The following is a 27,898-nucleotide window of genomic DNA, read 5'->3' as shown; positions in this document are numbered from 1 at the left end:
TCCACTCCCTCTTCTAGTCTCCCCCATCCTTTGTGAAAAACTCAAAGCAGTAGTCGTCAGAGCTCAGTCTGTTGAAGTGGCCGGCTATTGAACCATGCCCCAACCCGAGCACCAGGACAGCTGAGTCCACAGGGAGGAGCACATCTTTGGAGAAGTAGGGCCTTGGCAAAAAAGACCTTGTATTGTGATTTTCAGCTGCAGGACAGAAGGAGTGAGTGGAGGGGAGCATCTCAGAGGACTGGGACAAAGAGAGAGATGAGTCCTGAGCACTGCAGCTCGGTGAAGACACAATACAATACACACGTGAAACTATAACTGCAGGAAACACACCCCCACTACTGGTAACAAAAAAGGTAAATGTTTCCTGAGTTCATTCTGTTGCCAAGTTTGTTTTTGGAGTGTATATGTCACCATGACAGTGTGTGTGTGTGTGTGTGTGTACGTGCATGTATGAGCGTGTGTGTCTGGGCAGCTGTGAGAGCTCTGGCTGAGAGGCTGGAGAGGTTAGGACGTTTCGTGACTGGAGGCTCCGGCTGCAGACAGAAACATTTAGCAACGCTTCTTTGGCTTTCCTCTGGAGTTTGAGGCCTGAGCTACACTGTGTACAGCATGCTGAGAACTGTATCATGTGTATACATTCAACACATGTGACCTATATTAAATGAGACCAAGTAATGGATGTTAAAAGGTGTGTAGGATGCCATCTGTGTGGGTAAAATATAGGAATGAATTACAAAAGTAAAGTAGTATAAGTACAGTGTTTGGTGATTTTGGCATTTTCGTTGTGTAGTGGGTAAATTTTAATAGAGCTTTAAGAAATGAAAAGCTTTTTAGTCATCTGTGTCTGTGTTTTCTTCTAAATGCAACAGGGAGAAACACCCCAGCTGTTAAACATTATCTAAAATTTACACTACATCCAACCTGAAGAGAAACAGAAAGCTAAAGAGAGAAAAGAAAAAAAAAGTGAAGAGAAAGAAAAGTGAGGCATTCCAGCAAAACACTTGAGGTAGGCTGATCTGATCAGTTGGAGAGATTTGAGCTCTGGAGCCAGGTTTGTTTATTTATTCTTTGCTTTGGTTTGGTAATACAGCACCATCTGAGCCTGGTCTCTAACTGGGGTGCAGGGGTGGAGCCAGGTTAACCTGGTGGAATTGGGGTTAGATCAATAATATTACACCTAACGAGGTGGTGACATGTCTCCAGCACATGCGTCTCCTTGTTACATATGGGGGTCGTGAGATCATACGTTGAGACGCACAGAATTTACTTTGTAGTCTGTAAAATCCTTAAAAGTTAACAGGCTGTTTGTGAGAGAAAAAAAGTGATGATACAGTGTAATCCAACCCTAACCACATCCTCTATCAAATACACCCCATGGACATAAGACACTTCAGTCACAACCTTGCCATGATAGCAAAAGCTTTGAACACTAACAACATCAATCTGGTGCACTTCCATATCACCAACTCGCAATTATCTTCAAATGTTTTCACTTACGTCCTGGTCTGTTGGTGGGATCTGTGGAAAATAGTCTGTTCGCTACATAGCCACATCTGTAAATGCTGTAAACGACCATGAGAGAGCGGACAGTACTGAGCACACACACACACATAAAAACACGCACTCTTTGAGCTTCAAAAAGGCTTAGCTTGAAGTAAAAAGGCAAAAATGAGGGAATGGCAAAAGGCTAAGAAAACATTTCATGAGCTTGCTTGTTTTTCCCGTAGAGCAACAAATCATAATATCAATACCTGCAATAACTCAGCCTGGAAAAGAAAAAAAAGACAGTTAAAAAAAAGATATAGAGAAGGAGGGAGCAGCTGTCTGAGGAATATCCAGAACATTCCGTGCTGGAGTGGTAACGTTTGACCCTCGGGTTCACCTGAAACTCGGGTGCATGGGGGACAGGCCTGGGAGAAAACTTTAAATGGGTCATTACAATCAATCCACACATAAACTAACCATTCTCTTAACCCTCACACCGGACTATAAATCACAAGAATTTCTGTTTGATGTTTTTCCTATTTAAAGTTTTTAAAACTCCCAGGACAAGCCAATAAAAAGCGGTCAGGTAGTGCATGGTAGGCTGTCAGAGCCAGTTAACCGCTGCCGTCCTGTCACAGACTGTGTTGTAACACAGCAGGAGATTGATGGCTCACTCAGCCAGCACCAGCCAACTGCGGTTTTTGGGTGATGGGCAGATGGCCAATGGTATCTCGCTATTTGGCCTGAGGCTGTGTGTGAGCCCTTCACAGCCGCAGATGTGTAACAGACAGCTCAGTTGATCTTATCAGGAAAACATATAGAAGCTGACACAGATAACACGCACTGGATACAGACACGGGCTTGTCCAAAAAAGCTGTGCTCTTCCTCTGTGCTGACCGCATGCTGATAAATCCAACCACAGCAGAACAAACCGGACACATTATATTTCTTAAAACTCAAACCTACATTACGAGCTACAAGGCTGTCTGTAGCACTATTGGATTGGGTGAAGAAAAACAAAAGATTAGAACAACTGTGGGGAGAAAAAAGAAAAGAAAAAAAAAAGAGGAAAAGCAGTAGAAAAATTCGAATAAAGTCTCTAGCTGCAGCGTGAAGCTAATTTAGAATCCCCCTAATGAGAGCTTGGACACAGTTGAACGGACAGGTCACGTTAGGGAGGAAGAGGTCAGCCAGGAGGTCAGCACAAACAGACAAGAGAAGTGGAGGCATGTAACTAAGTAGAACCAGTAGGGAAATGAGTGTTTAATGGTGTGTGTGTGTGTGTTAGAGAGAATTTATGTGTTCTTCCTTGCTGGTTCAACTAATAGAAAGCATGTGCAGTCAGAGGTATGAGCTTAGGGTGAGGTGTGACTCAGAGGAGAAATAAAACCAAGAGAGAGTAAAAGTAACTACGAGTAATCTCCTAAAATCTGAAAATTTACACCATCCAGCCAAACTAACATTTACAAGTGCTGTAACATTTTAATACTCCCGTCCCTCCAGGCTCTCCTCTCTCCCCTGACCCTCCTCCAGCTCTTTTCTGACGCTGTTCAGCAGCAGCACGTGTTCGTTCAAAAGCCAAGTGTCACTTTAAGAGTTTAATTTAATCAGAGAGAAAAGCCACCTGAACAGGAAAGGTAACAGCTAATCTGTCAGCCTGGGTAATAAATGACTTGGGTCGACACTAGTTTAGGATGATGTCGACTGCTGGGATTTTGTTATGCAAGAATTAATATCATGCCTGCACATATCGTTGTGAGTGTGTGTTACAAGGAGAGTTGTGTTTGTGGTGAGGGGCAGGCTGTGTGTTTGTTCTGTGAAAGGGGGAGGTAAGAGGATGAGTGTCATGGAGTGATGGAGGAAGGTGTTGGAGAGTTGAGAGTCCTGACGACGTATGACAGATGGAGGGGTGGGGAGAGTAGAGCAAGAGTGGGACTGCACTTTAATCCCACATATAGACCTCTGACCCCAACATCAGCCCACGTGTTTAGAGTTTCACTATAAAAAGAAGGAAAACAGATGGGGGCCATGGGGCCTCCGGGGGGGGGGGGGGCTTTGCGCGCCCCCTCCTCAGTAGTAATATAGCATCATGAAAGTAGAAAACTTGGTAGGCAGGAACCACTTCTGGGGTTTTTATTGGGATAATGTTTTCGTAAACAGAACCACTTAATCTAACCCAGCGTCTTCGTTTTTCCACCTCATCCTTCCTTCAACTCTAGAGGGAGGCCCCAAGTTATAAATGTAGAGAAAATCCTAGTCTAGCTCTTTGTATCTGCCTTGATTTCCCTTTTAATATTTCAAACATGCACGGTTTAATGAGGAGATATAAAACAACACCACTAATACTGTACTACAATGTATTTCCTATTCCACTGTGTTCCACTGTTTCTTCAATTTTGTTGAGGCTGTTATGAGTTTTTCCTTGTTGTTAGCACTGTTTGAGTGTACAGTCATGTAATTTCATTAATTGTTTCATTATGTCAGTATTTCACTACTTCCCCACTCGCCTGTGTTCACTTCTCTCCCTCTCCTTGATAACCTCACATCTTAGCTATTTCTTTGTTCTTCGTTATTTTAATTCTATACTGTATTCTAAATTCAATACATAAATTAGAAACAATCATACACAGTACAACGTCTAGTGCCCACCTAAGTATTAGGAGCAGTGGGCAGCCACTGCACTGCCAGTTCTAAGGCCAGTGCACTGACAGGAGGATTAACATACTTTTTTTTTTTTTTTATGGTTAACATACATGTTTTTTGATGGTGGGAGCATCGGAGCACCCGGACCTTCTTGCTGAGAGGCGACAGTGCTAACCACTGAGCCACTGTGCTGAGATGGTTTCTCAGCAGTTTCCCACTCTGTACCCAACTGTTTAGCAAGCACAAAAGAATGAGTCAATTTGTGTCTTTGAGGGACTGAATGTATGAGTGGTCATGTAACTCAGCTCCGTTGACAAAATTGGTGGCTGGTGACATTTTGTATGGATGAGATGCTGGGAGGAAGTTGCTCTCTGGCTGTGTACCAGCAGTGGAGCTGGCTGAGCTCCATGTTGTCATGTAAAGCAGTGCTGCTGTTTATTGTTGCTCGGGTTCCAAAGCCAAACCCTCTTCACTCCTTTGCTCACCCATCTTTTGTTTTTACTTTTTTCTCTCTCTTTCTTCTGACCAGTGATGATGTGTTGTGTGTTTTAGGGCATTTTGGACTTGTTGTGGGAAAGTCTGAGGACCAGATGGGTGAGTGGAAGCTGGGGATTTGAGGCTGGGAAATACATTGGCTATGAAAATATAAATACATTTTGTCCAAATCTTTCCCCCCTGCTTTTTGAGCTGCAATCCATCAGGCTACAGATTGACACATCAGAATTGGTAAATCACTGCAGGAGACACACTGTGACCAGGAGCTCTGAAACCCACACAACAGTCAAAAGATACTTCTGGCAGGATGACAGCCTGAATCTAAATGTTACACTCTCATGATCATCACAACAGATTCTCTCCGCTTTTATTCATTTAATGTGAGCGCAAAGCATCAGGAAAGGCAGAAGCCATCTTGTTTGATTATCTTACTTTCTGTGCTAAAACTAATGCAGTTTAATACAAAAGTCCTGCAATAAATCCTACCGTCATGAAGATTATGATGTTCAGTTTTTGATGAAACTGTTTTAGAGAGGTGTTGACTCAACTGTATGGTGATTTTGGAGGATGTACTTTGTGGTTCTCAAGGCCGGACTGTTGTGTTAGACTGCATTAGTTTTAGCTAGGTGTACCTAATAAACTGGCAAATGAGTGCATGTAGTATAGTACAGACATTAATGGGATTCATCCCAAAGAGCACACACCTGCAGTGAGCCAATTTTCCATGGAAGCAGTTTATACCAATTGTTTATTAAGCAGTTTGCCTTGGCTCAGATCACAAAATGATGCCTGCACTCTAGGAGGATTTTCGCCAGTACATACAGACTAACCTGAAGCCACAAGTGTGAAATATGGCTGCCTTTCTAAGGTAACAACAAACAAACATTCATTATGCTGTTTAACCAACAAGGCAAAAAAGATTTTTCCTGTCTAGCAGTAATGTAAGCAGCCCTCTTGCTTAATGACTTCTCTGGTCATTTCCTCTCTGATAACATGCAGATAAGAATTATTTCTCTCCTGCTCAGGCGCAAAGCTAATTACCATCAACATCAGCTCCTACACAGAAAACCAGCAGATGAAAGCCAGTGTCATCGTTACACACACACACACACACACCTCCAGAGTGAGTGTGGGGTGAGCATAATTAAAGCAAGCCAAACCCAATCTGAATATAGTTAGTCAGCTGTGGGCTTTATCAAGGCAACAACACTGGAGTGCACAACTGAGCTGATGATCACAGTGAGCAAAGCCAGGAGCAAAGTTGACGATACTTTGCACTTTTTTGTAGGTCTGTGTATAAAAATTGTGTGCAAATATGTACATGTGTGAAGAACAAAATAACTGCCTGTGCATTTGTGTGTGGAATGAAGCAGTCCAGAGATATGTCAGCATGGTGCTAAGCTTTTTAATTATTATTTGATAAATCAACCAAAGCCCCAGGTTTCAGAAAATCACCTCTACTTTTCAAGTCAAAGAGTTGCATTCAGTAAGATCCAGTAGAACTGTACATCTCAAACATAACTGCCTTAACAAAAACCACAAGCAAAGTATAGAGTATAGACGAGCTGCAGACGTAGATGGCACATTAGATAGTTTGCATTTAGTCTAATGGGCTTAAACAGTAACATAATTGTGCCTTGTACTATTTTATAATTATTCCCTGTTGGATGAAAGTGTGTGTGGTAAAAAGAGCAAAGGAAGTACTGTAGGTTACACATAAATACTGTCTGTCTTTAGACTGCTCCAATAACAGCCATGAAAATAAATTAAAACCATAACTCAGCCAAATGGAGAGAGACACAGAGAGACAATCAGCGGGGAGTGAGGACTATTAAAAAGCCACTGTCATATGTCTCCTGACTATTAATAACTATTAGCGGGGTGAGGACCCAGCAGAGCACTTAGGAAGACTTATGAAGCTCGTACTGTTGCCAATATATAAAGTCAGGCGGAGGTAGAGGCCTGCTGCAAATCCTTTATTCCACAGAGTTCCCATGGATGTTATGGAATACAAGAGCTGTTTGTCGATAGGGCTGAGCCAACAAGAAATGTAATAATTCCTATTGATAATAAGGAGAAAATTTGTTTCAATTTCTCTTATTGTCTGTCCTGCTTACAATCTATGGCTTTCATGTGTCACTGCAAAGTGATTTAGCAGTAACCAAAAGACCTGGAGTGAAAAGAGGAGAAGGAACACAAAACAGAGAGCACAAAGAGGAAGGAAAGTATTCTAAAACGGAAGGAAAGGAAAGTAAGGAGGAGGGGGTTTAAACAGAGAGGAAAGTTATTAAATGGAAAGAAACAGGCAGAGAAAAGAGTGCAAATTTGTCAAGACTAAAAAAAGTAATAGTATTTCATCTAAGAAAAGCTCGGCGTCAAGTTATGTTCATAATGCCTGGCCAGGAAGGGGAAAAAGGACCATGACCCACTTTCTACTGCTATTAGTCTCTTCCATCTGTAATCCACGACTGTCTTTGCTATCCTTTTAAATCTTTGTGCTTTGTCTCAGCCTTACAGCCTGTCGCTCCTGGTCTCTTTCTCGTATTCAGTCTCTGTAGTATCTGCACAGATAGCTCAGTTCTCTTCTAGGTTCAAACTGCAAGTAACATTTCTCTGAAGCACCTCAGTGTATTTCCAGCTAAATGATACTCAAGAGTTAGAAACATGTGAGGGAACATTGCTTGTTCATGCCAAGGCACACTACCGCAGACATGCAGCACTTGTAAGTGTGAGCCAAAAGCAAACTTTTGTCTTTATCCATGGTAATAAAAAAATGCACATGGTACATGTGCTGTGGTGCACTGAACTTGTATCAATTTGTCATAGAAATGCACACAGAATAAATACAGGAAATGCACAGTGCTTGCATTGTAAGCCAAAACCGTATTGAGCAAACAGGCTGGTCTATCAGATTTAAGTACAGCCTGCTGAGAAACATCCAAGTGGTCTAGTCAGGCATGCATGGACTTTTATTTGTTGCTTGTGTTGAACTCTGTGCTGAACCAATATAATTGGTCAAGTAGGGCAGCTGCACTGATGTAGAAATGTGGCATATTAAAACTGCTCTTCTGTAATGTAGAGGTTACAAATATAACTCTCAGCTTGCAGAATGAAATCCAAATTTCCAATCTACAAAACAAAAACACAATGTACTGGTGTACTGACTGCAACCATAATATGTGAAGGCACATTTGCATGCATAAAGTTTTACTCCCACAGGTGAAAACTTTATCTGTTTTCCGCTCAATAGCTAGTGCCCAAGCACTTCAGCAGTGTTTAGTTTCGGTTTGTTGGGGAAGAAAAAAGGAGACACTCTGCTTGTTCTGAGGAAACACTGTAAATCTTGTACCTTCACAACACACTGGTGACCTCTCCGTGTTCCCTGGAATGTCTTTGATATGCTGTGGTTCCTTGAAAGAGACTAAGCCCCTCGTTCTCAGAACCACCACCCAAGAGGAAATCAGGCTCCAACAGACAGGAAAGCGGGGAAGAGAAGGGAAAAAAAGGACGACAAGAAAGAGATGGGAAATGAAGGAGGTGAGAGCTGATGTATGAGCTGTAATGTTGCCTGTTCATGCTTAGGGGGCATGTAGATGACTATAGATGATGCTGAATATGGACACTTTATAAAAGCTCACAGCAACCGTAGGAAGCCAGTCATAGTTTGGAAGAGAAGACACACTTGAGAACTGATACTGCCGATGCTGCTGTTGAAGTCATTAGCAGCTCTCACTGAGGTCAGCAAGGATACCGTACCTGGTTACGCTGTCAGACTCACCGGCTGCTGGAAAAACACACGACCATGAAAATGAATAATGTCTCTGGATAGTCATGCACACACAGTATTCAATCATAGAGATGGACACACAAGCTTACGCATACCAGCAAGAGTGAGCACACACACTCTACAGATCTGCTGGACTAGCTGTACTCCTTTCCCATCTCGATATTGTTACAAGTGACAGAATTGCCAGAATTCCTGAAGAACCACAATGGTGTCATATGGGAGACACACAGGGCCTGAGTTTCAGGGTGGAGGTGGGACTTAATGATGTGGCACTGAGTAAAGTGACTGGGAAGAGCGCTGGAGTGGATTAGGAGGGCTAGACAGTCTTGGCCTTGCGCAGGCCCAGATCGGGGTGTTAAATGGAGCAGTGTGTACATCTGTGTGAGAGTGTTTTTGTGCTTGTGCATTGATGAGAAACAGAACTAAAATCAGCAGGGACAAGAAAGAGGCAAGGAAGTGCCAGCAGTCACCCCTCAAATTAGACAGGAGTAAAGACAACTCTGCACAAACTGTTGTCCTGCCTTCATCTCACACCCCTGTAGTGACTGTCTATATGTGTGTGAAACACTAAAACTACCTCCTACTAAATATTTCCATTGGATGTATGGAGCCACGTGGAGCAGTGAGCATACTTAACCTGTCTCACAGGAAGCTGCATTGGGGTCAATGTGTTTTACTAAGGGGGGGCACTGTGCAACACAGGACAATAAGGTCAGATCTCTGATCAGGAAGGGAGGTCTTGAACTCTCTTAGAGGCCTTTTTGACCAAATACTTAGAACATGGAGGACATAAACTCAGGAAATAAACCAGAAGCTTAGAGTTCCTTAAGCGATTTCAGATAGCATCTTGATTGCATCCAAACAAGTGTGAAGATTAGGCAAATCATGAATTAAAAAGCGACTGTTTATAATTTAATTTTGCATGTTAACGTTGAATCAACGTTGGAAAGAAGATCAGAGGCAGAAAGGGAGACTAAAAACAAGCAATACACCCTTATCAAAAGGAGAGAAGAGAGTGTATTTTATATTGTTTTAGTGTGTTATTAAATTTAAACAATTTTAGACCAGTCCAGAAGTGGGCTACGTAACTGTTGTTTAAAAATTAACATTAAAAGAATATTCTTATCCTTCCCCTTATATTGATACTTGTGACAACCCTTGTTTGAAAGTCTGAATGCTCTACATGAGCTGCAGTAGTCACACAGCTTGTGTTGGACAAATCAGCCATTTAGCGCTGCAAACCCTGACTTATTGGGCCATCAGACTATAAAAACTAAGGAGCAGTGACTGACTTTGGAAGGCAGAACTACAGTATAGCCCAGAAACAGAAACTGGGTTCTTGTGGTCAACTTGCAAAAAAGTTCCTAGATTTCTTAAAAACGAATTCCTGGAATAATTCCTGTGATCAAAAAAGATCATTAAAAAAGGTATATACTATGCAAGACAAGATGATGGGAGTTTGCTAGATAAAAGAATAATCTCATTCCTTGAGTAAGGAAGATGAAGTAAGGGCAGGTACCAAAGATAAAGCACAGCCAGCAGCCTCACAGCAATCCTCTTAATAGGGGGGAAACCAACCAGACCTTAGAAATATGGGGTGTCTGTCAGCAGGGGAACTAACTGAGACAGAAAGCAGACCTTGTCCCGTGGGCTGGACAGCAAATGCGTTCTCTTTTTCAATCTTTCCACACAAACAACGCTATGTGGAACACTGACATGATAACTCTTCTACTGCACACTGAGTGAACACTTTTCTAAACAATTACTTATTGTCTGTGAATATTTGAAAAAGTGTCAAATACCTTGACATTAAAATCTTATGGTAGTAATTTCCTCTGCTTTGGAACAGCATACAGTCAACATCCCTGCTGTTTAAATTCCTTTTCTTAGCCTTTGTAAACAAAGAAAGTGTCTGTTTCCGAGTCCCAACTATTAACATCTTGTATTCTTGCAGGGGAGACCTGGGGGGACTTGGAGGGAGCACCAGCAGCTGTCCACCTCTCAATCTAACCAGCCAGCAGAAATGCAGGGGCTGATGTGGAGCCTGTGTACCCTGCTCTGCCTTTCCCTCTGGGAGGAAAGTTACTGCAGGAGCTCCAGGGAACCCCGGAGGTCCAAAGAGCCTTCTCTCCACAGGAGTAAAAGAGCCCCCCTCGACCCTGATGCCAAAAAGTGTTCCTACACCTTCCTTGTACCGGAGCAGAAAATCACAGGTTCAAAGTATAACTTGTTTTTGTAATAAACCTTTAGTTATTCATCATATGGCTGTCATCAATTAACGATCCCTTGCTTTTCTAAAAATCAAAACAGCTTCTTGGTAATCTCCTAAATACTTAATCTGTCATCAGGTCCAATCTGTGCCAGCACCTCAGGCCCTGAGCCAGACAAGGACAGAGTGACCCGTATTGACATTGCAGATGTGCGGGAGGTGCTCAACAAACAGCGGCGTGAGATTGAGACGCTGCAGCTGGTGGTGGATGTGGATGGTAACTTGGTGAATGAGATGAAGCTGCTGCGGAAAGAGAGCAGGAACATGAACTCCAGGGTGACCCAGCTCTATATGCAGCTGCTGCATGAGATCATCAGGAAAAGAGACAACTCTCTGGAGCTGGCCCAGCTGGAGAACCGCGTTCTCAATGTGACCTCTGAGATGATGCGACTGGCTTCAAGGTACAAGGAGCTGGAGGCCCGGTTTGCCACAATGGCCGGTGTGGTCAATAACCAGTCAATTCTCATCTCTGCACTGGAGGAGCAGTGTATGAGGACATTGGGACGCAGCGAGCTGCCCGTAGTTCCCCCACTGGTACAGGTGGTACCGCAGAATATACCAGTTAACAATCGTTTCACCAATGAGATACAGAGGGACAATAACAACCGGGCCTTTCCCAGAGGATCACGCATGGACTCCCCTACTGCAAGCCCATTTGGGATTGACCCTCCACCACCACAGGGAACACTTACCTCTGATGGTATGTAACAATTTTAAAGTGACAGGGGATGATGAAGGAATAAGTGACTGAACAGTGTAAAATAATCTGGGATCCAATGAGTTTTTAGGAGAAGGAAGGTGAGCAAAAACAAAATGTCCTTTTAAGTACTTAGTAATTATCCTAATTAATTGTACACACAACTACTAAAGTACAATTAACTAAGGACTGCAATTCAAAATGTAATTTCTCGCAACAGTTGGCATTGCTGAGGCACACTTGGCTCATCCTTGGCATACTACAGAGGCAGTGAAATCATACATTCCTATGATTCCCACTTGGCTGCCTGTATTGGCTGCACTGCACTGAGCATATGTACTAAATTAGTAGGATGTGGATTAGGCTTCTTTGAAAAGCATTAAAAAGATTTCAGAAAACGGGAATATACATCTGCTGCAAGGCTTTAGTCAGATTTACATCCAGTCTATGGAAGAAATAAAGGGGGAAGGTAGAGTCAAACAGAGCACAAGTTTCAGATAAAATTCTCTAAAATAGATAGTAATGATATCTTTAACTAGAGTTTTCAAGTGTCGGATTAATCAGATACGGAAGAAAATATTCTTATCCGCTCTTATGTCACCCTACTAAGTGGCTCCACTGTCAGTATTTAAACAGGCCTTCTTTTATTCCCCTTTTTGTCTGGGGGATGTCTAAGGGATGTTATGAATGATTTCATCCATTTCACCATCTGGTTGTATAACCCCTGTCAACATTCCCCGCCATAGTCTAATCGCCAGTCAAAATACAACAGCCCTGACCAATTTTTAGAAGCCATTTCCAAGTAGCATTCTAACCTTGCAAATTTGTTTCATATTAGAGATGATCTTTCTCAGATGTCACAAATTTGTCAATCTCTGTGAGAAAAGTACAAAGGAGCCTAATCTTGCTACTTGCCATTAGATAAAAGGGCAGGTACCATTTAGCAAATCAATATGCCAAGCTACATAAGTTAGCTCTTAAATCATGGCATTATTAATAAATCATCAGCTTACTGTTCCTGCCATGTCATTACAAAACAACATTGTGTTTTACCAATACTGTTACTGCCTCTCTAGTAATGTGAAGTGTGTATTTAATACAAAGTGTGATAGGTGTTTTGTCATGAGGTTGTCCAGTATCAATCCTTGATCCTCCAGAAACCACTCTGACTGAAACACAGCTCTGCTCAGAACACTGAGCTTGCAACACCTTCAACCCACTTTAAGCACTAATAATAATATTTCAAGATCAATGAGCAGAAGAGCAAAGGGGCCATATTTTAAAAGCCTCCATGGAGAATAAAAAAACCTAAGGAAACTCCGAGAGATGGAAGAAAAGGAAAGGCGGTGAAGTGGTCGGGGAAGGTAAAATGGCAGGCACTCCAAGTGTAGATGACAAAAAGGACTGAGTGTTCTCATGGTTATTACCAGCTGTGTAAAATATTTCTTCACTTACTTTACAAAGCCCCTGTTGAACTGTATTTTAGCATTGTATTAGTCAATCATAGCTCATTAGAACTGAGAGCTCCAATGTAATAATTCTCCAATTCCAGAGGCCTCATCTGTAATATAGTTGAAATGTTAAGCATTAAGCTGCTGCTTTCAAAAACTGCCAGAATCTAATTCTTGTCTATGACTGAAACAAAGCCCTCAATCTGAACACCCCTGATTTATCTACAACCAAGAAAAACAACAGAAAGCCATGGATGGATCATTTTTGCTTTGGTGGCCGACATATCATCCTTCACCATTTACTTTTCAGGAAAAGAAAAACACATGCCCCAAAATATTTCTACCTCTTGTCTCCATAAAACATATTTACCCAATTTAGGATACAAGGTATGAGATTTACTCCATTAATTTCCTTTTATTTTCAATTTGATTGCCATTAAGTATACATGGATGAGATGAATGTACGCTTTTTAACAGATTTTTGTACAGTGTATATCAAAATCAGAAAGGAAAATAAGTAAACCTTCAACCCAAAACCAAGCCACCAAAGACCACTAATAGGCTCTCTTCCATGTAGGTTCACTACTACTGTAAATACACATTGCCCGACCACAGTTTGGTCTAGTTGAGCCCTTTATAAACCACTATGACTCGATGACTTGATTTATTTTTAACCTCAACCCCTTAAAGCTCTGTCTAGAGAAACTAACATGTAAGTGACAGAAAAAGAGAACAGAGGAATAAGCTAAAGAACCCCCTCACTGATAGGTCTGATGAAGACATATCATTACTAAAAAAATACAAGCTTGTGCTGGGGAGTTGTAGGTATCTGTGCTGGGGCATTACACTTGGTTCCGATGTGCTCCTAAACTCAGCTGAGAAAACCATCTTCCATGGGCCTTTAGGCCCTGAAGGCCCCCACACAATGCCGGTGTTCATACTGGTCTAATACATATTCACACAGGGGAAAACAGAGGAAGAGGGTTTAGGTTCCGCTGCTTCAGCTTTGGGTGCAGTGCTACCACATGGCTTCATTTGAAGGCTAAACCTGAATATTCATATGACAATTTAAGTGTGCACAATCATGTTTGTGTAACTTCAGACTGCAGGATGTTTGGATGGTCTGAGCAAAAGGATATATTTTCCAAAGAATGTGGCCACAACGATACATCCCCTCAAAACCATGGGGTCTAGCAGACAATCCTTCCCAACTTTCTCTCCCCTTTTCGCTTGTCTGCTGTCTAGAGCCCTTTGACTGATGATGATGACTTTTGCATATGCAATAAAAAATCTAGACATCTAGGCCAATTCAAGGCACAGTATGGTATATTTGTTCATGGGGTTAAAATTGACTATAATTCAGGCAATGGATGATTTTAGTATAAATCAAGAATCAGTAACAAAAGATATAGACATACAGTCTATAATGTCTTGGTCTATGGTGATTTCACACAGCAGATATAACTCATTTAAACATTTTGTTGCCTAAGGGCTAATATTGGAGCTTTTGTTGTGGCCAGATGAAGTGATTATCAACTATTAAACCCAAAATACTTGGGATACTGAAGAACATTAAGGGTATTATTGTTATGCAAATTGTAATGTGACAATGGATTGTGGACAGTGGTAATTTTGCAATACGGATTTCTTTGCATATCAAACATTTTAAATCAGAGCCGCTGGCACAATCTCTATTCAACCCTTTTTTTGTCTTCCTTTTTTTCCTACAACCATATTTCCTACCACAGGTCCCTTCAGGGACTGTTACCAGGTGCGACAAGCAGGCCACACCACCAGTGGGATGTACCTGCTTAAGACAGATGGCAATGATCGGTTGATCCAAGCCTGGTGTGAACATGGCCTTGACAATGGAGGATGGACTGTGTTGCAAAGGAGGAGAGATGGCTCGGTTAACTTCTTTCGGAATTGGGAAAACTACAAGGTAAGTTGGGGGAACTCATTTATTGAATAAGAAACATTAGGTTTGCTGGGTAAAGGCAGGGTTTAATGAGTCAACTTAACAAAAAATTATATTCTGATTCCTTCGGGGGGGGGGGAATCTAAATATCTTTAAGCATGAGAGAGAACTGTATTCAAAGCTTTTCCTTTTACCTACGTGACCCAGTCTCAGCAGTTCATTTCGGGGCCACTAAGCAAGCACTTGCTACATCAATGTAAACAGCTTAGCGATGGATTTCCTCACACCAAAATCACAGCCAAGAAATGTAGCCAGGGACCAACACACAAATATACGCAGAGAAGCCCCGGTGGGCTGAGAGGGAAATACAGCTCAACCCCACTGGAAATGATCCCTTCATCCTTTTCTTTCCATGTGTCAGCTTTTGCAATTGAGATGTGATCCAGGATTTTTATAACACCCAGAGCAAAAAATTACACCGATACACAGCCTGACAAAAATTACTGGTCTCCCAGTTTTCTCTGTTAAAAATAAATAAATAAATAAATAAATAAATAAATAAATAAATAAGGCACAGGCAAGAGTTTTCCTCTCTACCATAAAATTAGATTTAGAAATCAATACTTGCATGCTGTTTGGATCAGGGACAGAAATGTGTCTCTGAAGCTCTGCATTTGCTGTTTTCAACTCTCCATCCAACCGCAGCCAGATCACCATTGCCCATGCCATTCAACTAATTTGTCTCGAGTGAGAAACCACAGATCACAACCGTAACGCATTATCGTCTCAATGGGAAGCAGATTTGATTTCATTTTACTTGATTGCAGCCACCAGACTCCTTTAAACTCAGCACTCTGCTAAGAAATCTTATTAACCTCACTCTGCTTTATTGTTTGTGTTTTTTGGATTTGCCTTCACTCACCACAGAATAAAAAGATCTGCTCTTTCAACAGTTAGCTAACCCACAGTGTCGAGTAACTCAAATTAATTCTGCACTTTGTTGGTATCCACTACATTGCAATGACATTTTAACGTGAACCACAACTGACAATGAATAACAAAAGAACATGCTGCGGTGCTTGTCCCCTACAGAGAGGCTTTGGAAACATAGATGGTGAACACTGGCTTGGGCTGGACAATATCTACAACCTGGGGAAACAGGGTGACTATAAGCTGATGATCGAGCTGGAGGACTGGACAGGGAAGAAGGTGTACGCTGAGTACAGCAGCTTCCACCTGGAGCCAGAGAGCGAGGGTTATCGGCTGAGGCTCGGCACTTACCAGGGCAACGCTGGGGACTCCTTCAGCAGTCACAACGGCAAACAGTTCACTACGCTTGATCGCGACAAGGATGCATTTTCTGGTAGGGGGGATGTTAAATGACTTTTGAATTTTTAGATTTCTTATATTAGTAGTAGTGTAATTACACAATAGAGGGTAAGCTCCTTCTTTGTCTGTCCATCACACTCATCTTGTTCTATGGTGTCCCTCTCCCATAGGTAATTGCGCCCACTTCCATAAGGGTGGCTGGTGGTACAATGCTTGTGGCCAGACCAACCTGAATGGCGTATGGTACAGCGGGGGAGTTTACCGAAGCAAATTTCAGGACGGAATCTTCTGGGCAGACTACGGAGGAGGTTTCTACTCCCTCAAGTCAGTCCGCCTCATGATCCGTCCGATCGACTGAAACCTCAGACTATGGTTCCCTTCAAATGCACCTCAGTTTCCTCCCTTATGTTTATCTACCCATAAACAAATACTGTAAAGTCAGAACCAGGCGTTCCTGCCATCATACAACAATGCCTTGTAAAAAAAACAAGGAGGAAGAGATGGTGGCATGTGTTTATGGCCAGACAATGACTCCAGCAATAACGACTCCAGCAGTCTGTGCAGTGGCTAGCTCCCAAGTTGAACTTTGAGATGAAGACGGATGCCATTGCCCACCTTAGGTAACTGCTCTCCTCCACCTTTCAGTCTGGAAAGTAAAGGTCCATCAAGCTCCATGAGACCATCAAATATTACTCTCAAGTGTCCTATTTTACTCACTCTTGTTCAAACTCAGTATGAAATAAAGGGAAACGGTCATTTACTACAGACATGAGATTTCTTCTGAGCAGCTAATGGTGACTTATTGAAAGTAGTGTCGCCCATACCAAAAGGTACTGGATGTACTGGGATGTTTAACCTTAGTAGCATGAAAAATGATGCAATTTAAAGTTGTGTTGCCAGTTAGGATATCTGACAATCAAACTGTTAGAAAACAGGCCTTGCTAAACCTACTGTCTACTCGTTTCTGAGTTTTGTCTGGATTTCTGGGGTTTCCTTCGACCCCAACAGAAAATGAACTCGTGCAACAATGTGCTTGTCCAATGTGCATGTGGCTGAGCTGGCTTTGGTATGTAAATATCTTTGGCTTTATTTGTGAAAGGTAATTTAAGAGGTGTGATTCTACTCAGGCCAAATGTTCACAATGTTGTCACTCTGCCATTCTTTGTTATTTATCAGTGTATTTATAGTAAGTATAGTCATGGCCATTTTATATCTAGCCCTGTAACAATACAATTCTTAATATTTTTTTATACAATGTAGAGATACATTAATAACACTTGAACACACACACACACACACACACACACACACACACACACAAGGACACACACAGACAACTTGCCGACACAAACAAATCCAGAATGGATTTGGGAGGATGGAGAATATGTGACATGCACTGCCTGTTTTCATCCAAGTCAAATTAAATTTTTTTGTGAACATTGAACACTGTCACTCTTCACTCAGCTTCATAGCAAAAGTAGCATTTAAAATGTAACCCCTTCTTTGATAAAATTATTTCCAGGATGAATGTGGAACTAGTCACTCTGTAAAATATGAGCTAAGCCTATCTGTATAAAAGGATACAATCATCTGAAATGAAACACTGATCCATGTATAGCAGATCCCAAACACATCTGATTTAAGTATACAAACTGCTGAGAAGCTAAAGAAGATCAGAGGGATTTAATAATTTAAGGAAGTGGCATAATAAAAATGAACTGTGACCACAGTGAGAGAACATTTAAAAATCACATTATTCGTCTTCTGAAAAGAAGAAGGCTAAAGCAAAGGAGAGGTTTGAAGGAAATATGCAAGGTAAAAAAGACAGCTTTGCAGAAGCAGATCAGACTACACCAAGGTAAAGACAGAAATAAATAACAGGGAGGATATTAAATGATGATGCTATAGAAGAATTTAGACTAAAATGAAAGAACCAGAGACACAGTAAGGGTGATAAAAGGCAAGAGAAATACAGACAGAAGGGAGGGAGGGGAACATTCCTTCCACATAAAACCGTTGAGCTTCTTTCCCTAAAATACAAACGTATATCTTTAAATTACGGCTCCCCTCTGGACCTTTCCCTCTGAGGAACTGTAAGTCAGAAGAGACAGGAGGCGTCTGACGCAAACACTAAGGAGGAGAAGCTCACGGACACATATAGTCAACACGTCACACACAGTGAGCTAACAAAACTGGCGGGTAGGCTTGCTGTCAGGCACCTAAAATACTGTATAACCATAAAGTCCAAGAGTCCAGGCCAGACCAGGTCTTTCTTGGCTGTACTACTGCCTGACAAACAGGACTGTAGGTCATAGGAATCATCAGTAGGGAAATGAACCCCTCAGTTGGCTGAGTTTTCCTATCTGACACATATGACGGCTTACCCCTGGTGCTTTCTCTTACATTGGTTATTCTACACAGTGTTGCTTTTGTCCCCCAGCTACCTCAACAACAACAACAACACCACCACCACCATGTTGGAGCAGAAGGGACTCAAGGCCCTTTGTGCCGGTTTCTGGCCCTTCGGGGAGTCTTTCTCCACTGATAGAGACCAAAGAGCAAATGGCTGCTACAGGATCCCAGTTATAACTATAAAATTACACAGGGACTATCATAAATATTAACAAGCTCTTGATCAATAACACACTATTCTGAGAATGGTAATGGTAAAGTTTCAGCTGCATTTTTCACTCATCTGTCTAACACTTGCCTTTTAACCACCGCAATTGTGCTTCACGTACGTGTAATCCAAGGCATCTTTTTAGCCTTAAAAAAAAAAAAAAAAAAAAAAAAAAAAAAAAAATCAATATTTTCTCCTCTTACGAATGTAACTTTGGGCTGTGAGCACTGTCAAAACAATTCAGTGCACAGCAGTAACTGGCTGAACCAATTCAGTGTACACGCTGCTTTTCGCTATGTGGCCGGTGTCTGACAAAGTGAAAGTGATTTGGGGAAAAATTTTAAAGTGTGTGCATTTTGTCACAGTGGGGCCATACATTTCTATGGACTCTTTGTCCTTGCATGATTGGCTAGAGAACAGGAACAAGCTCATCTGAGCATTGAACAGGCTGGCCCTGTGGTGAGCGCAGACAGGAGGGGGCTGTGTCTGCCAAGCCTAATAGCAGGTCAGAGTTCACACTGTCACACACACACAGTTTAGCACAAATGTATCACTGTGGGGGGAAAAAAGCTTGGTGACTACACAGCAGGCACAGGGCTCTTTCTCCAGCCTTGTTATCACCACAGATAAGCATCACACTTACAAAGATGCAAATGGAGCAAAGACAAACATGATAGGAAGTCACAAAAGTGGCACAAGTACATTTAGCCATCTGCTGTGGGTTGGGACTTTAAGCTTTAACAGGTACTTTGTTAAGTGTACAAAGAGGTAAACACATGCACAAACACATCTGGAGAAAAGCCCCAACCCAAGTGTACCCATTACACACACACACACACACACCCAGCACTTATGTTGGGAGTGATGCTCTGGAACAGCACTGCGGCTTTCAGTCTCCCGCTCTTTTATTCCCACTTTCCCTCAGAGGGATCGGGTGGATTTATGATGGAGGAGAAAATCTGAAAACAAGAGAGTGGCGATTTCCCTCCAGTGTGCCAACTTGGCTCAGTCCAGCCCTGAGGACAGCCAGCTGGTCACACATCACACATCCGCACGCATCATTGACAGGCTCAAACTGTAAGGAAACACCATCCCACTCACACATACAAAGACTTACAACACAAAGAGACTCCACCCTAAGCACGACCACGTAGTCACGCATCACTGAAACGCTTACCAAACGGAAAGTCTCCCCTTCTTATTTCACATACACACACAATGAGGACATACAGTTAAGCTGGCAAATGTGTGCCGTTTCACAGCATTAGCTGTGCATTTGTCTCATGGTCTGTCATTACTTCCAGACTTCCATGACGGAGTGCGATGGGGGAAATTGGTGGTTAAAAGTTTCTTTAACAACAAACAGACTCTTGAGCTCTCTGTGTTTGTGCTCATGTCTGTGTTTGTTTGTACATACTTGAGTGTCTAAATTTGAATCGCACAGCAGTAGCTATGACACAGGCCTGATGGTTAAGAGGAAAAACCGTAGCCGTAAAGAACATCAAAGTCATCCAGTCATCATCAAGTCAAAACAAGAACAAACAGTACAGCAATAAAACCACACGGTGTACCCATGTGCACAATACTCATAGTGAGTGTTTTCCTTGAAAAACTCATAAGGGATTCCTATGTGATGTCATACTGTGGAGCCAAAGAAAGAGGAGGTATAAATATTTAAAAGGGAAGGACAGAGAAATATATATCTTTTTTTTAATTATTTCTCACTGATTCATGTGTTTGTTACCGCTAAAAGGAACATCGTGATGTTTCACAACAAAGCAGCAAATTTGTGTTTTCACTCTCCTCTACTCGAAGAAGCAGAGCAATTTGAAAACCCAGGAAAATGAACGACAGGGTACAAACTTTGAGAGGCAACAGCATTAGTGGAAAAAAGCAGCTTATTGAAAGAGGACAGAGAAACAGAGGAACAACAGATGGCAGTTTGTTTCTTAAAAGTCAAGACGATTTCTTCCTCAGATTAACCTTTGGTCCATAAACAGCCCATAAAGATAAGAAGCTGATAGTAAGGTATCTTAGTGCATCCTTCAAAGATCAAACCTTGCGGTAATCTGTGAGTGTGTGTATGTTTGTGTCTGTTACCTAGGTATGGAATACACGAGACCATGCTCTGGCTGCTTATGAAGTCTCTCAGTCGTTTATAGTTGTCTTCTTTGGACATCAGGTAGTCGAGCCGATCAAATGTTGCTTTGTCCTTCCGACTCAGCAACTGTGCGGTAGAGAGGGAAAGAACAAAGGGAGACTGAGAATATGCGCATTTAACAGAAATAAACAGCTATAATGGGTTAGCAACAGTTACAGGCTAATATATATGGATTGCATTTATATAACGCTTTGATACTCAAAGCGCTTCAGTGAAGGGGGGAAACTCATCTCAACCATTACCGATGTGTAGCACCCACCTGATTTGAGGTTGTCAATGTCAGAATAAAATATAGTTATGTGGTAGAGAATAAAACCATTATTCTGTAGCTGGTTGCTTGTGTTAATGAAGTGGCCACTCAAAAACTTGTGAGTGAGAATACTGCCAGTGCCAGAGCACAGAAGCATGCCGCTTTCCAGGTAGAGACAGACTGTTTCTTTGTATACGTGTCTGTTTGTCCACTTGTGGGAGCTACTACTGCAGGAGGGCTGCACTGCAGAGCAGTTAGCCTGTGGACCAAGGCAGCAGCAATGGTAAAGGATCAGACCACAGTACAGCTGATCTGCTGACAAAGGAACTTTATAGGTTGTGACAATAGCAGAAAGTACTGATGATACCTGGGGAGATCAAGTGTGTGTGTGTGTGTGTGTGTGTGTGTGTGTGTGTGTCTGCCCTTGTGTCTTCTAAGAGGCAGGTGTGCTATGTCCCGGCCAGCAACTGACTGGCTAAAAGAATCTCCTGTGGTTTTGTGGACACGGGTATAAGAAATTTCCCCCATTACATCAGAGCATCATCATGTCATTATGCAAGCTCTACATCTTCAATGAGAGCACTGAAACAGATTGGTTGTCCCTCACTCGTTTTTAAAAAAAATGGATATTGATACATAATTTCCTGCATATAAAACGGTCTACAATTGACTAATGTGTTCAAATTGTTTCTGCCACCCAAAATCTGATCAAATCTGTATGAATGTGCTGGGTATGTCACTGTGGGACAGACTTGCAGCACAAAGAAATGACAGACTCGGACACTGCCATCTCTGTGAAAACCTCAAACCAAGGAATAGTTGAGTTTTATGTTTGTTAAATTCTCGTTTTATCTCATGAAATGGGATGAATTTAAGGTTTTCTGAATGTTCTAAATAGTCATTCATCTTGTCATGTCACTTGTGTGCTAGTTTTTATTAGCCTTTGTTTATGTGTCCAGTGTTTTGGTACAGATCTGCGTGACATTCCAGTTTATTGACAGCACTCTACAAATAAACCAGACTTGCCTCCAAAGTAGGGTAAATATACTCACAGCCCATGTTTTGGTAAGTCTGAAGATGGGAGCACTTTGTAACGTTGACACAACAGCCATGACCGCATGGAGGTTGTTCATGTCACACAGTTTCTATGAAAAGTACACAGATCATACATTAAGTTGAGTTTACAGCGCAAACATTCATAAAGGATAGAACAACAATGTCATGTTGTGCATGTATGTGTGTACCTTGGCAGTGCGAATGTACAGACTCAGCACCTCCGCTCTGATCTTCAACGTCTGTGCATGAAGGATCTCTCGTACCACCCAGAAACTTGTCTAGAAAAAAAATACAAGGGGGGGGGAAGAAAAAAAGATTACAGCGCCAAGCAACGCTCACTAACTCACCAAAAACAGACCCAGGATACTGCAGAACTGATGACACAGACAACTTTATCTGTCATATGTTACATTCTTCAAAGCCCAACGAAGATTTCAGGTATGTACAAAGAAAGACAAGAAGTTCTGCCTTGTTAAATCTCCGGTCTTTTGAGTCCAGAGCCTAGCGCTGCAGACAGTCATGACAACTCTGGGCTGAAATCAGTATAAAGCAAAGCAGTGGAGCACAGCGCAGACTGCTAACGGGAACACTCCATTAGAGTCGATTAGAAATTAGCTCGAGGAAAAACAAGAGCTTCAGAGGAAAATCCAACTTATTCCAATTGATTGCACAACAGATAAACACACCATAATTCCTAATATGTCAACCAAGTGAGTGTGTGTGTGTGTGTGTGTGTGTGTGTGTGCGCGTGTTCTTCAAAGTGCTTGGCCAGACCGAGAGTTATGTTGGAAATCTGTCTCTTTAGGGAGAATGCTGGTAAGCCAAAGTTCTGATTGCGCACACACACACACACACACACACACACACACGTCAGTTAATCAATCAGTGTTTAAGCTCTGGGGAGAGAGGGAATGGAAAGAGGAAAAGGAGAAGAGTGAGGGAAGAGAGTAGGTAATGGGAGGGGAAGTTAGCTTCAACGCTGCAGGGCTCGGAGGGCTTTCAAAGCCCACAGCTGTCTGCACATTGTGTTCTGATAAGACCATCTGACTGACCATCTCTACTATTTCTGCAAACACAAACACACGTATCTCTTTCAGTTTCAGAATTATTCTCTCACTTTGCTCCACATCCATTCTTCTCTCCTGTTAAACCTTAGTATGTGCTTGATGAACTGACTTTGCTTATGTGGTCAACATTCCTCCATTCAAGCCACAGACCACTAGGTGTGCTTCTTGAGTGTGTCTATACATTAGGCGTATGTGTGTGTCTGCTGCTCCATGCATTTCTACATTCTGGATAGGCACAATTTCTAACCTACAGCTGGTTTTGCCTACTTTTTCCTGGAAACAGCCCCAAGACTTGTTTTTGTTTCAGGGAAGAGGTGAGGAGCTGAGGAGTGAAGAAATAAATTCATCCAGCTTCTTTCTCTCTCTTCGTCTCCCTCTCCTTACAAACACATGATACTCATCGAATGAAGTTCAATCTAGGCAAGTACTGAATCTCCAAGAAACAGAGCCATGTGTGTTTAATTTTCACTATTTCATAAGTTAAGAAGTCTGTAAAGTGGATGAGGGAGTGATGAAAATGGAGAGAAGATGCATAGATGGTGGACCCTAATTTCCATTGGCTTCTACTTTAATTTGCATCTCTTGCCTTGAGACACTGACCTCAGGTGAGGAAGCAGCTCCCACTCTTAAGATAAAACAAACTCTCAAATGTTGTCACGTCTTCCTTCCACCTCAAGTTTAATGTAGACAGGGGTTTCCATTGACTGTAAAATGCAATTCCAATCTGAGAGCAAAATATGCTGCAGCTTCACATTTAGTTTCCTCAGTGGTCTAACTTGATATCTGAGGTCAATCTGGACAAAGCACGTCTCGCCAAGTTGCTATACCACTGGGGTTCATTACAGAGCATGTGTCCTCGTCAGCCTTGGCCCCCAAAACTGCACAGCGATGAGATCACTCAGAATGGCAGTGCTCTCACAAGTGTGTATGTGAGACTGAGTTGCGCAGACAGGGTCCTGTCTTTACAGTTCTCATATTATGTCCTGACGCAAAGATCATGTTTTGGGGCTGCGTTTATGAGCGTATCAAGGCCTCCAGATGGAGCTGCGAGGCCCCAGCGCATCAATAATCATAAATAAACGGAAGCAGACAGATCCAGTCACAAGCTGATAGTATCAACCCATTTAATGGCCTGAGGGGAGGATGGAATGCGATGAGTGATGAAGATCTGGCCAAAGACGGGGACTGCAGCTGACTGACAGACTTGAGATGATGGTGGGATCTGATCCCCTGATGTTCTAACACCTGTTCAGTGGTAGAAATTGGATTTACAGACCTAACAGACCTGTGAAGAATAACCCAGAAGCCACTGCACCATCAATGCTCAGTGAACTGGAATAAGTTGGTGACGCTGCCCTTCTAAGCATTTACAATTGCACTTAAGACATAAAGCTGATGCTCATTTGAGAATTAGCCTTTACTGTTATCTGACTGCCGTAAGTTTGTATTATTTTACCTAAAATGTAAATATGCCTTGCACCTAGTGCTGTTACAAGATATAATGTGATGATTTTTTTTGAAAGTTTGACAGTATCAGGCATATTTTGAATTTACACCAAAGTGAGTCTTTTGTAGGTCTTCCATTCTGGTGAGAATATAGTCTATTCCGATTTTATTATCATCACCACTAATTCTTTATTACTGCTGTTATGATTTCTGAATAAAAATATTTACTTTTTGACAACTGCATGCAAGTTGCTGATTTGTCTCTTCACAAAACCCAATAAGACAGATTACTGTGCATTGATCATAATGGGTTCTGAATTATTCTCTCCTTGCTGCCTGCTAAATAGACTGGCCAGTTCTCTTCTGCTCCATTGGCTCCCAGAGCAAAGTGCCAACAAAGGAAGAGGACTGAAGGAAGAGGAATATGGCTTCAGCTCATGCTAAGGAGCTTTCTGGGACTCTCTGCCCTCCCTATCCAAGTCCCATTATCCAAAAAGCTCATTTTCCTTGGCTCCCAGCATCTGAAATGTGTGCAGCTAACATCTTGAATCACCGTTTGGGATCTGCTATACATGGATAAGTTTCCACAGCAACACATTCTTGTTAGATCATCTCATATTTATACTGGAGGGCAGTAAAGTGGGTCTTAAAAGAGCCTGGCAAAAACACTGGGAGGGCATGGCTGTCCCTTACATCATTCCCCACAACTTCCTGTTGATGATTTCACAGGGCACTGAGGGAGCATGCCATGCACACTCCTCCATACATTTGGAAATGTTCCTACAAGTGCTGCAATAACATGCAGAAGCACATTAACAACTTCAGGAATGCCAGAACCAAGGACCAGCTAAGGACAAAATAGACCGCCTTCCTTCAGACCCTTCACCTGGGGACTATTTATGACGTATATGCCTAGCAGGGAGGAGACATGGAGATTATTAGGAGCTGCCATGACAAGCAGGGCTTCAAAAGCAACCACCTCAAAGAGCTAGGGTGATGATTTCGTACTTGGCGGATGGATGCAGCAGACATGATGGAAAGAGGAGCTGTAATCTCTCCATTCCTAGATGACCAAGGCTCATAAATCTTTAACATTGCAAAGTAAAGTAGAAACTGTGTCTGCATCTCACCTGGTTGAACCTGCGAGTGAAGGCCACAACATTTGGAGCAGAGCTGTGCTTCTCCTTCTTGTTCCAGCCACAGCTTGACAGCTCCTGAAAACATACAAAAAAATCAGGATAATTGACATTATGCACTAAGGCACAGCACCTTGTTGTATACACCAGCATTTCACTGAATGTAGTTAACAGTCTAGTCAGAGGGCACTTGGTGGGAAGTGGAGAGGAGGCAGAGAGCAGAGAAAAGCAGATGAGGAGGAAGAAAGAGAGAGAGGCTGAGGACAAGATCCAGTCAAAGGCTGAGACAGATTAATGGATAACTGGGAAAAAAAAAAAAAAAAAAAAGCTATGCAGGAACACGCTCTGCCTCAGTATGAAGTGCAGCACTCATTCCTGATTAAAACTATTCCAGTGTCAAATATATAACAAGCTATGCACTGTTCCAGCTCAAGTGCAGTTTCGTGGAACAAGAATTCAACTTCAAAACTTCGTAATCGCAATCATGATAAAACAATTTTAACTTAAATTCAAAATGTGAAAGTTTGTCTTTATAACAAACTTTTAATATTAATCCTAATCCTGCGAATTTATGAATTGTTTAAAAGGCACTTGTTGGCGTTTTTGACCACTAGTGGCGCAACAGAGCAATGGTTTGATGAATGGGCCCCCCTGGAGTTTGTATATGTTCATCTACCAATAGACCTTTCTCACAGTGGACATTTTCAGTTTCCATAGCAGGAAAAACCACAGGTGTATCTCATAACATTAATGCTAATTCAGTCCCATTTAGTCACGCCCTGGAACACCCACACCTAAATGCAATGCAACAAAGTGAAAATGTTCTCATTGACAAAAGGTTTTCTGTGCACATGCATGCCACAAACACAGGGGTTATGTGACATTTCTGCCAGCTGCAGAGGGTAGTAATGATTTAAAAACTTTTTTTTTAGTTTTGCAAATGTTGGGGTAAAAGATGCATTCATAAATGTTTGGTAGACCTTAAGGACAGAATTATGGACAAACTCAATGCATTTAGCTAAGAAATACATTTTGGTTAGAATGTTGACAATAAAAACGTCATAGTGCACTAATTATTGTACTTTTTATAGTACAGATCTATAAACTGTCAAATACAAATAAATAACTGCAAGTGTCCATCACAAATTACCAGAGACAAAATAATTAGACCAATTGTCTTCCAAATAATTATTTAGTTTGCCAACTTTCAAAAAGCTGAAGCTATTTAATTTACAATGACAAAAACAGAGAAAAGTTGTAAATCTTTACATTTAAGAAGTCAATCAGTGTTGTAATGTTTGATTTCTTTACTTGATAGATGACTTAAAAATGAGTATTCAGCGATTGAAACTGTCATTTGGTAATTTTCTGTTGATCATCTAAACAATTAATCATTTCCACACTTCTACTAATAGTAGTCTTACAAAGAAGCAGCAGCAGCTGGAAGCAGCAGTGCTGATAGTAATTTCATTACACTGTTTTTAAAAGGCCAGGTGGTGATTTTGGAGCTTGAACACAGAAAGAAATAACTGTTTGTGTGTTGTTGGAATTTTCTGAGTACCAGGCTGGACTCAGTTTGGCCTCGGATGCTGTCCTCAGTGATGAGGTAAAGACGTAGACCACACAGACACTGCAAGGGGAACCCAGACCCTCCTTTGGCCCCTGCAGGCTGTCCGGAGGCCAGGAACACTGACGTAACAGTAGGAAAAATGTTGTGCAAGCTCTCCTAATCCCTGCCAGCCCGGCCGACTTGGGCTACGATATGAACAGCTGAATCAGGCTGCAGCTCCCCCACACAAAAACCCCCTGTGAGACTGACTGTCTGGAAGCAACAATGTCTACCAAACTGCTCACAACTCCCTGACCTGGACCGGGTGGAAGGGTGAGTCTCTGAGTCGTTAGAGGCAGCCAGCGGGGTCAAAGAAGCAACATATTAAATACAGATGTTAAAAGCAGACAGTCATGTGTGGGCGAGGTGATGCCCCAGGGCCAATGTTGCCTGAGTAAGGATGAGGATACGAGGAGAGGAAAAAGGAGGACAGTGGAGAGAAGATGAAGGGATAGTGTGGCATCTTCCTACAAGGTTTA

The 27,898-nt window shown here is 42.0% G+C and overlaps 2 protein-coding genes across 8 annotated transcripts in view; one reads left to right on the top strand and one right to left on the bottom strand.

The window, feature by feature from the left end:
- The window catches only part of ralgps2 (Ral GEF with PH domain and SH3 binding motif 2), a 70,753-nt gene that overhangs the window by 12,448 nt on the left and 30,407 nt on the right, over positions 1–27,898 (bottom strand). For all 6 annotated transcript variants that reach the window (XM_044200852.1, XM_044200853.1, XM_044200849.1 and 3 more), the window contains exons 6-9: positions 25,805–25,888; positions 22,350–22,439; positions 22,158–22,250; positions 20,795–20,921 (exon numbers count right to left, since the gene is read on the bottom strand). In XM_044200852.1, coding sequence (XP_044056787.1) covers positions 20,795–20,921; positions 22,158–22,250; positions 22,350–22,439; positions 25,805–25,888 — 394 coding nt within the window. The remainder of the gene's footprint in view (positions 1–20,794; positions 20,922–22,157; positions 22,251–22,349; positions 22,440–25,804; positions 25,889–27,898) is intronic.
- angptl1a (angiopoietin-like 1a) lies at positions 25–17,518 on the top strand. Of its 2 annotated transcripts, XM_044200857.1 has the most exons (7): positions 25–353; positions 4,681–4,722; positions 10,365–10,623; positions 10,759–11,379; positions 14,576–14,769; positions 15,838–16,108; positions 16,245–17,518. In XM_044200857.1, exons 3-7 carry the CDS (start codon positions 10,434–10,436, stop codon positions 16,430–16,432), a joined length of 1,464 nt encoding a protein of 487 aa, XP_044056792.1. In that variant the 5' UTR covers positions 25–353; positions 4,681–4,722; positions 10,365–10,433; the 3' UTR covers positions 16,433–17,518. The 2 variants fall into 2 exon arrangements, with proteins under 2 accessions (XP_044056792.1, XP_044056791.1); XM_044200856.1 differs by lacking the exon at positions 4,681–4,722.

This window comes from Siniperca chuatsi, linkage group LG6 (genome assembly GCF_020085105.1).
Source record: "Siniperca chuatsi isolate FFG_IHB_CAS linkage group LG6, ASM2008510v1, whole genome shotgun sequence".
In the NCBI taxonomy this organism is placed as follows: Eukaryota; Metazoa; Chordata; class Actinopteri; order Centrarchiformes; family Sinipercidae; genus Siniperca; species Siniperca chuatsi.
This window is presented reverse-complemented; position numbering and strand designations above follow the sequence as displayed.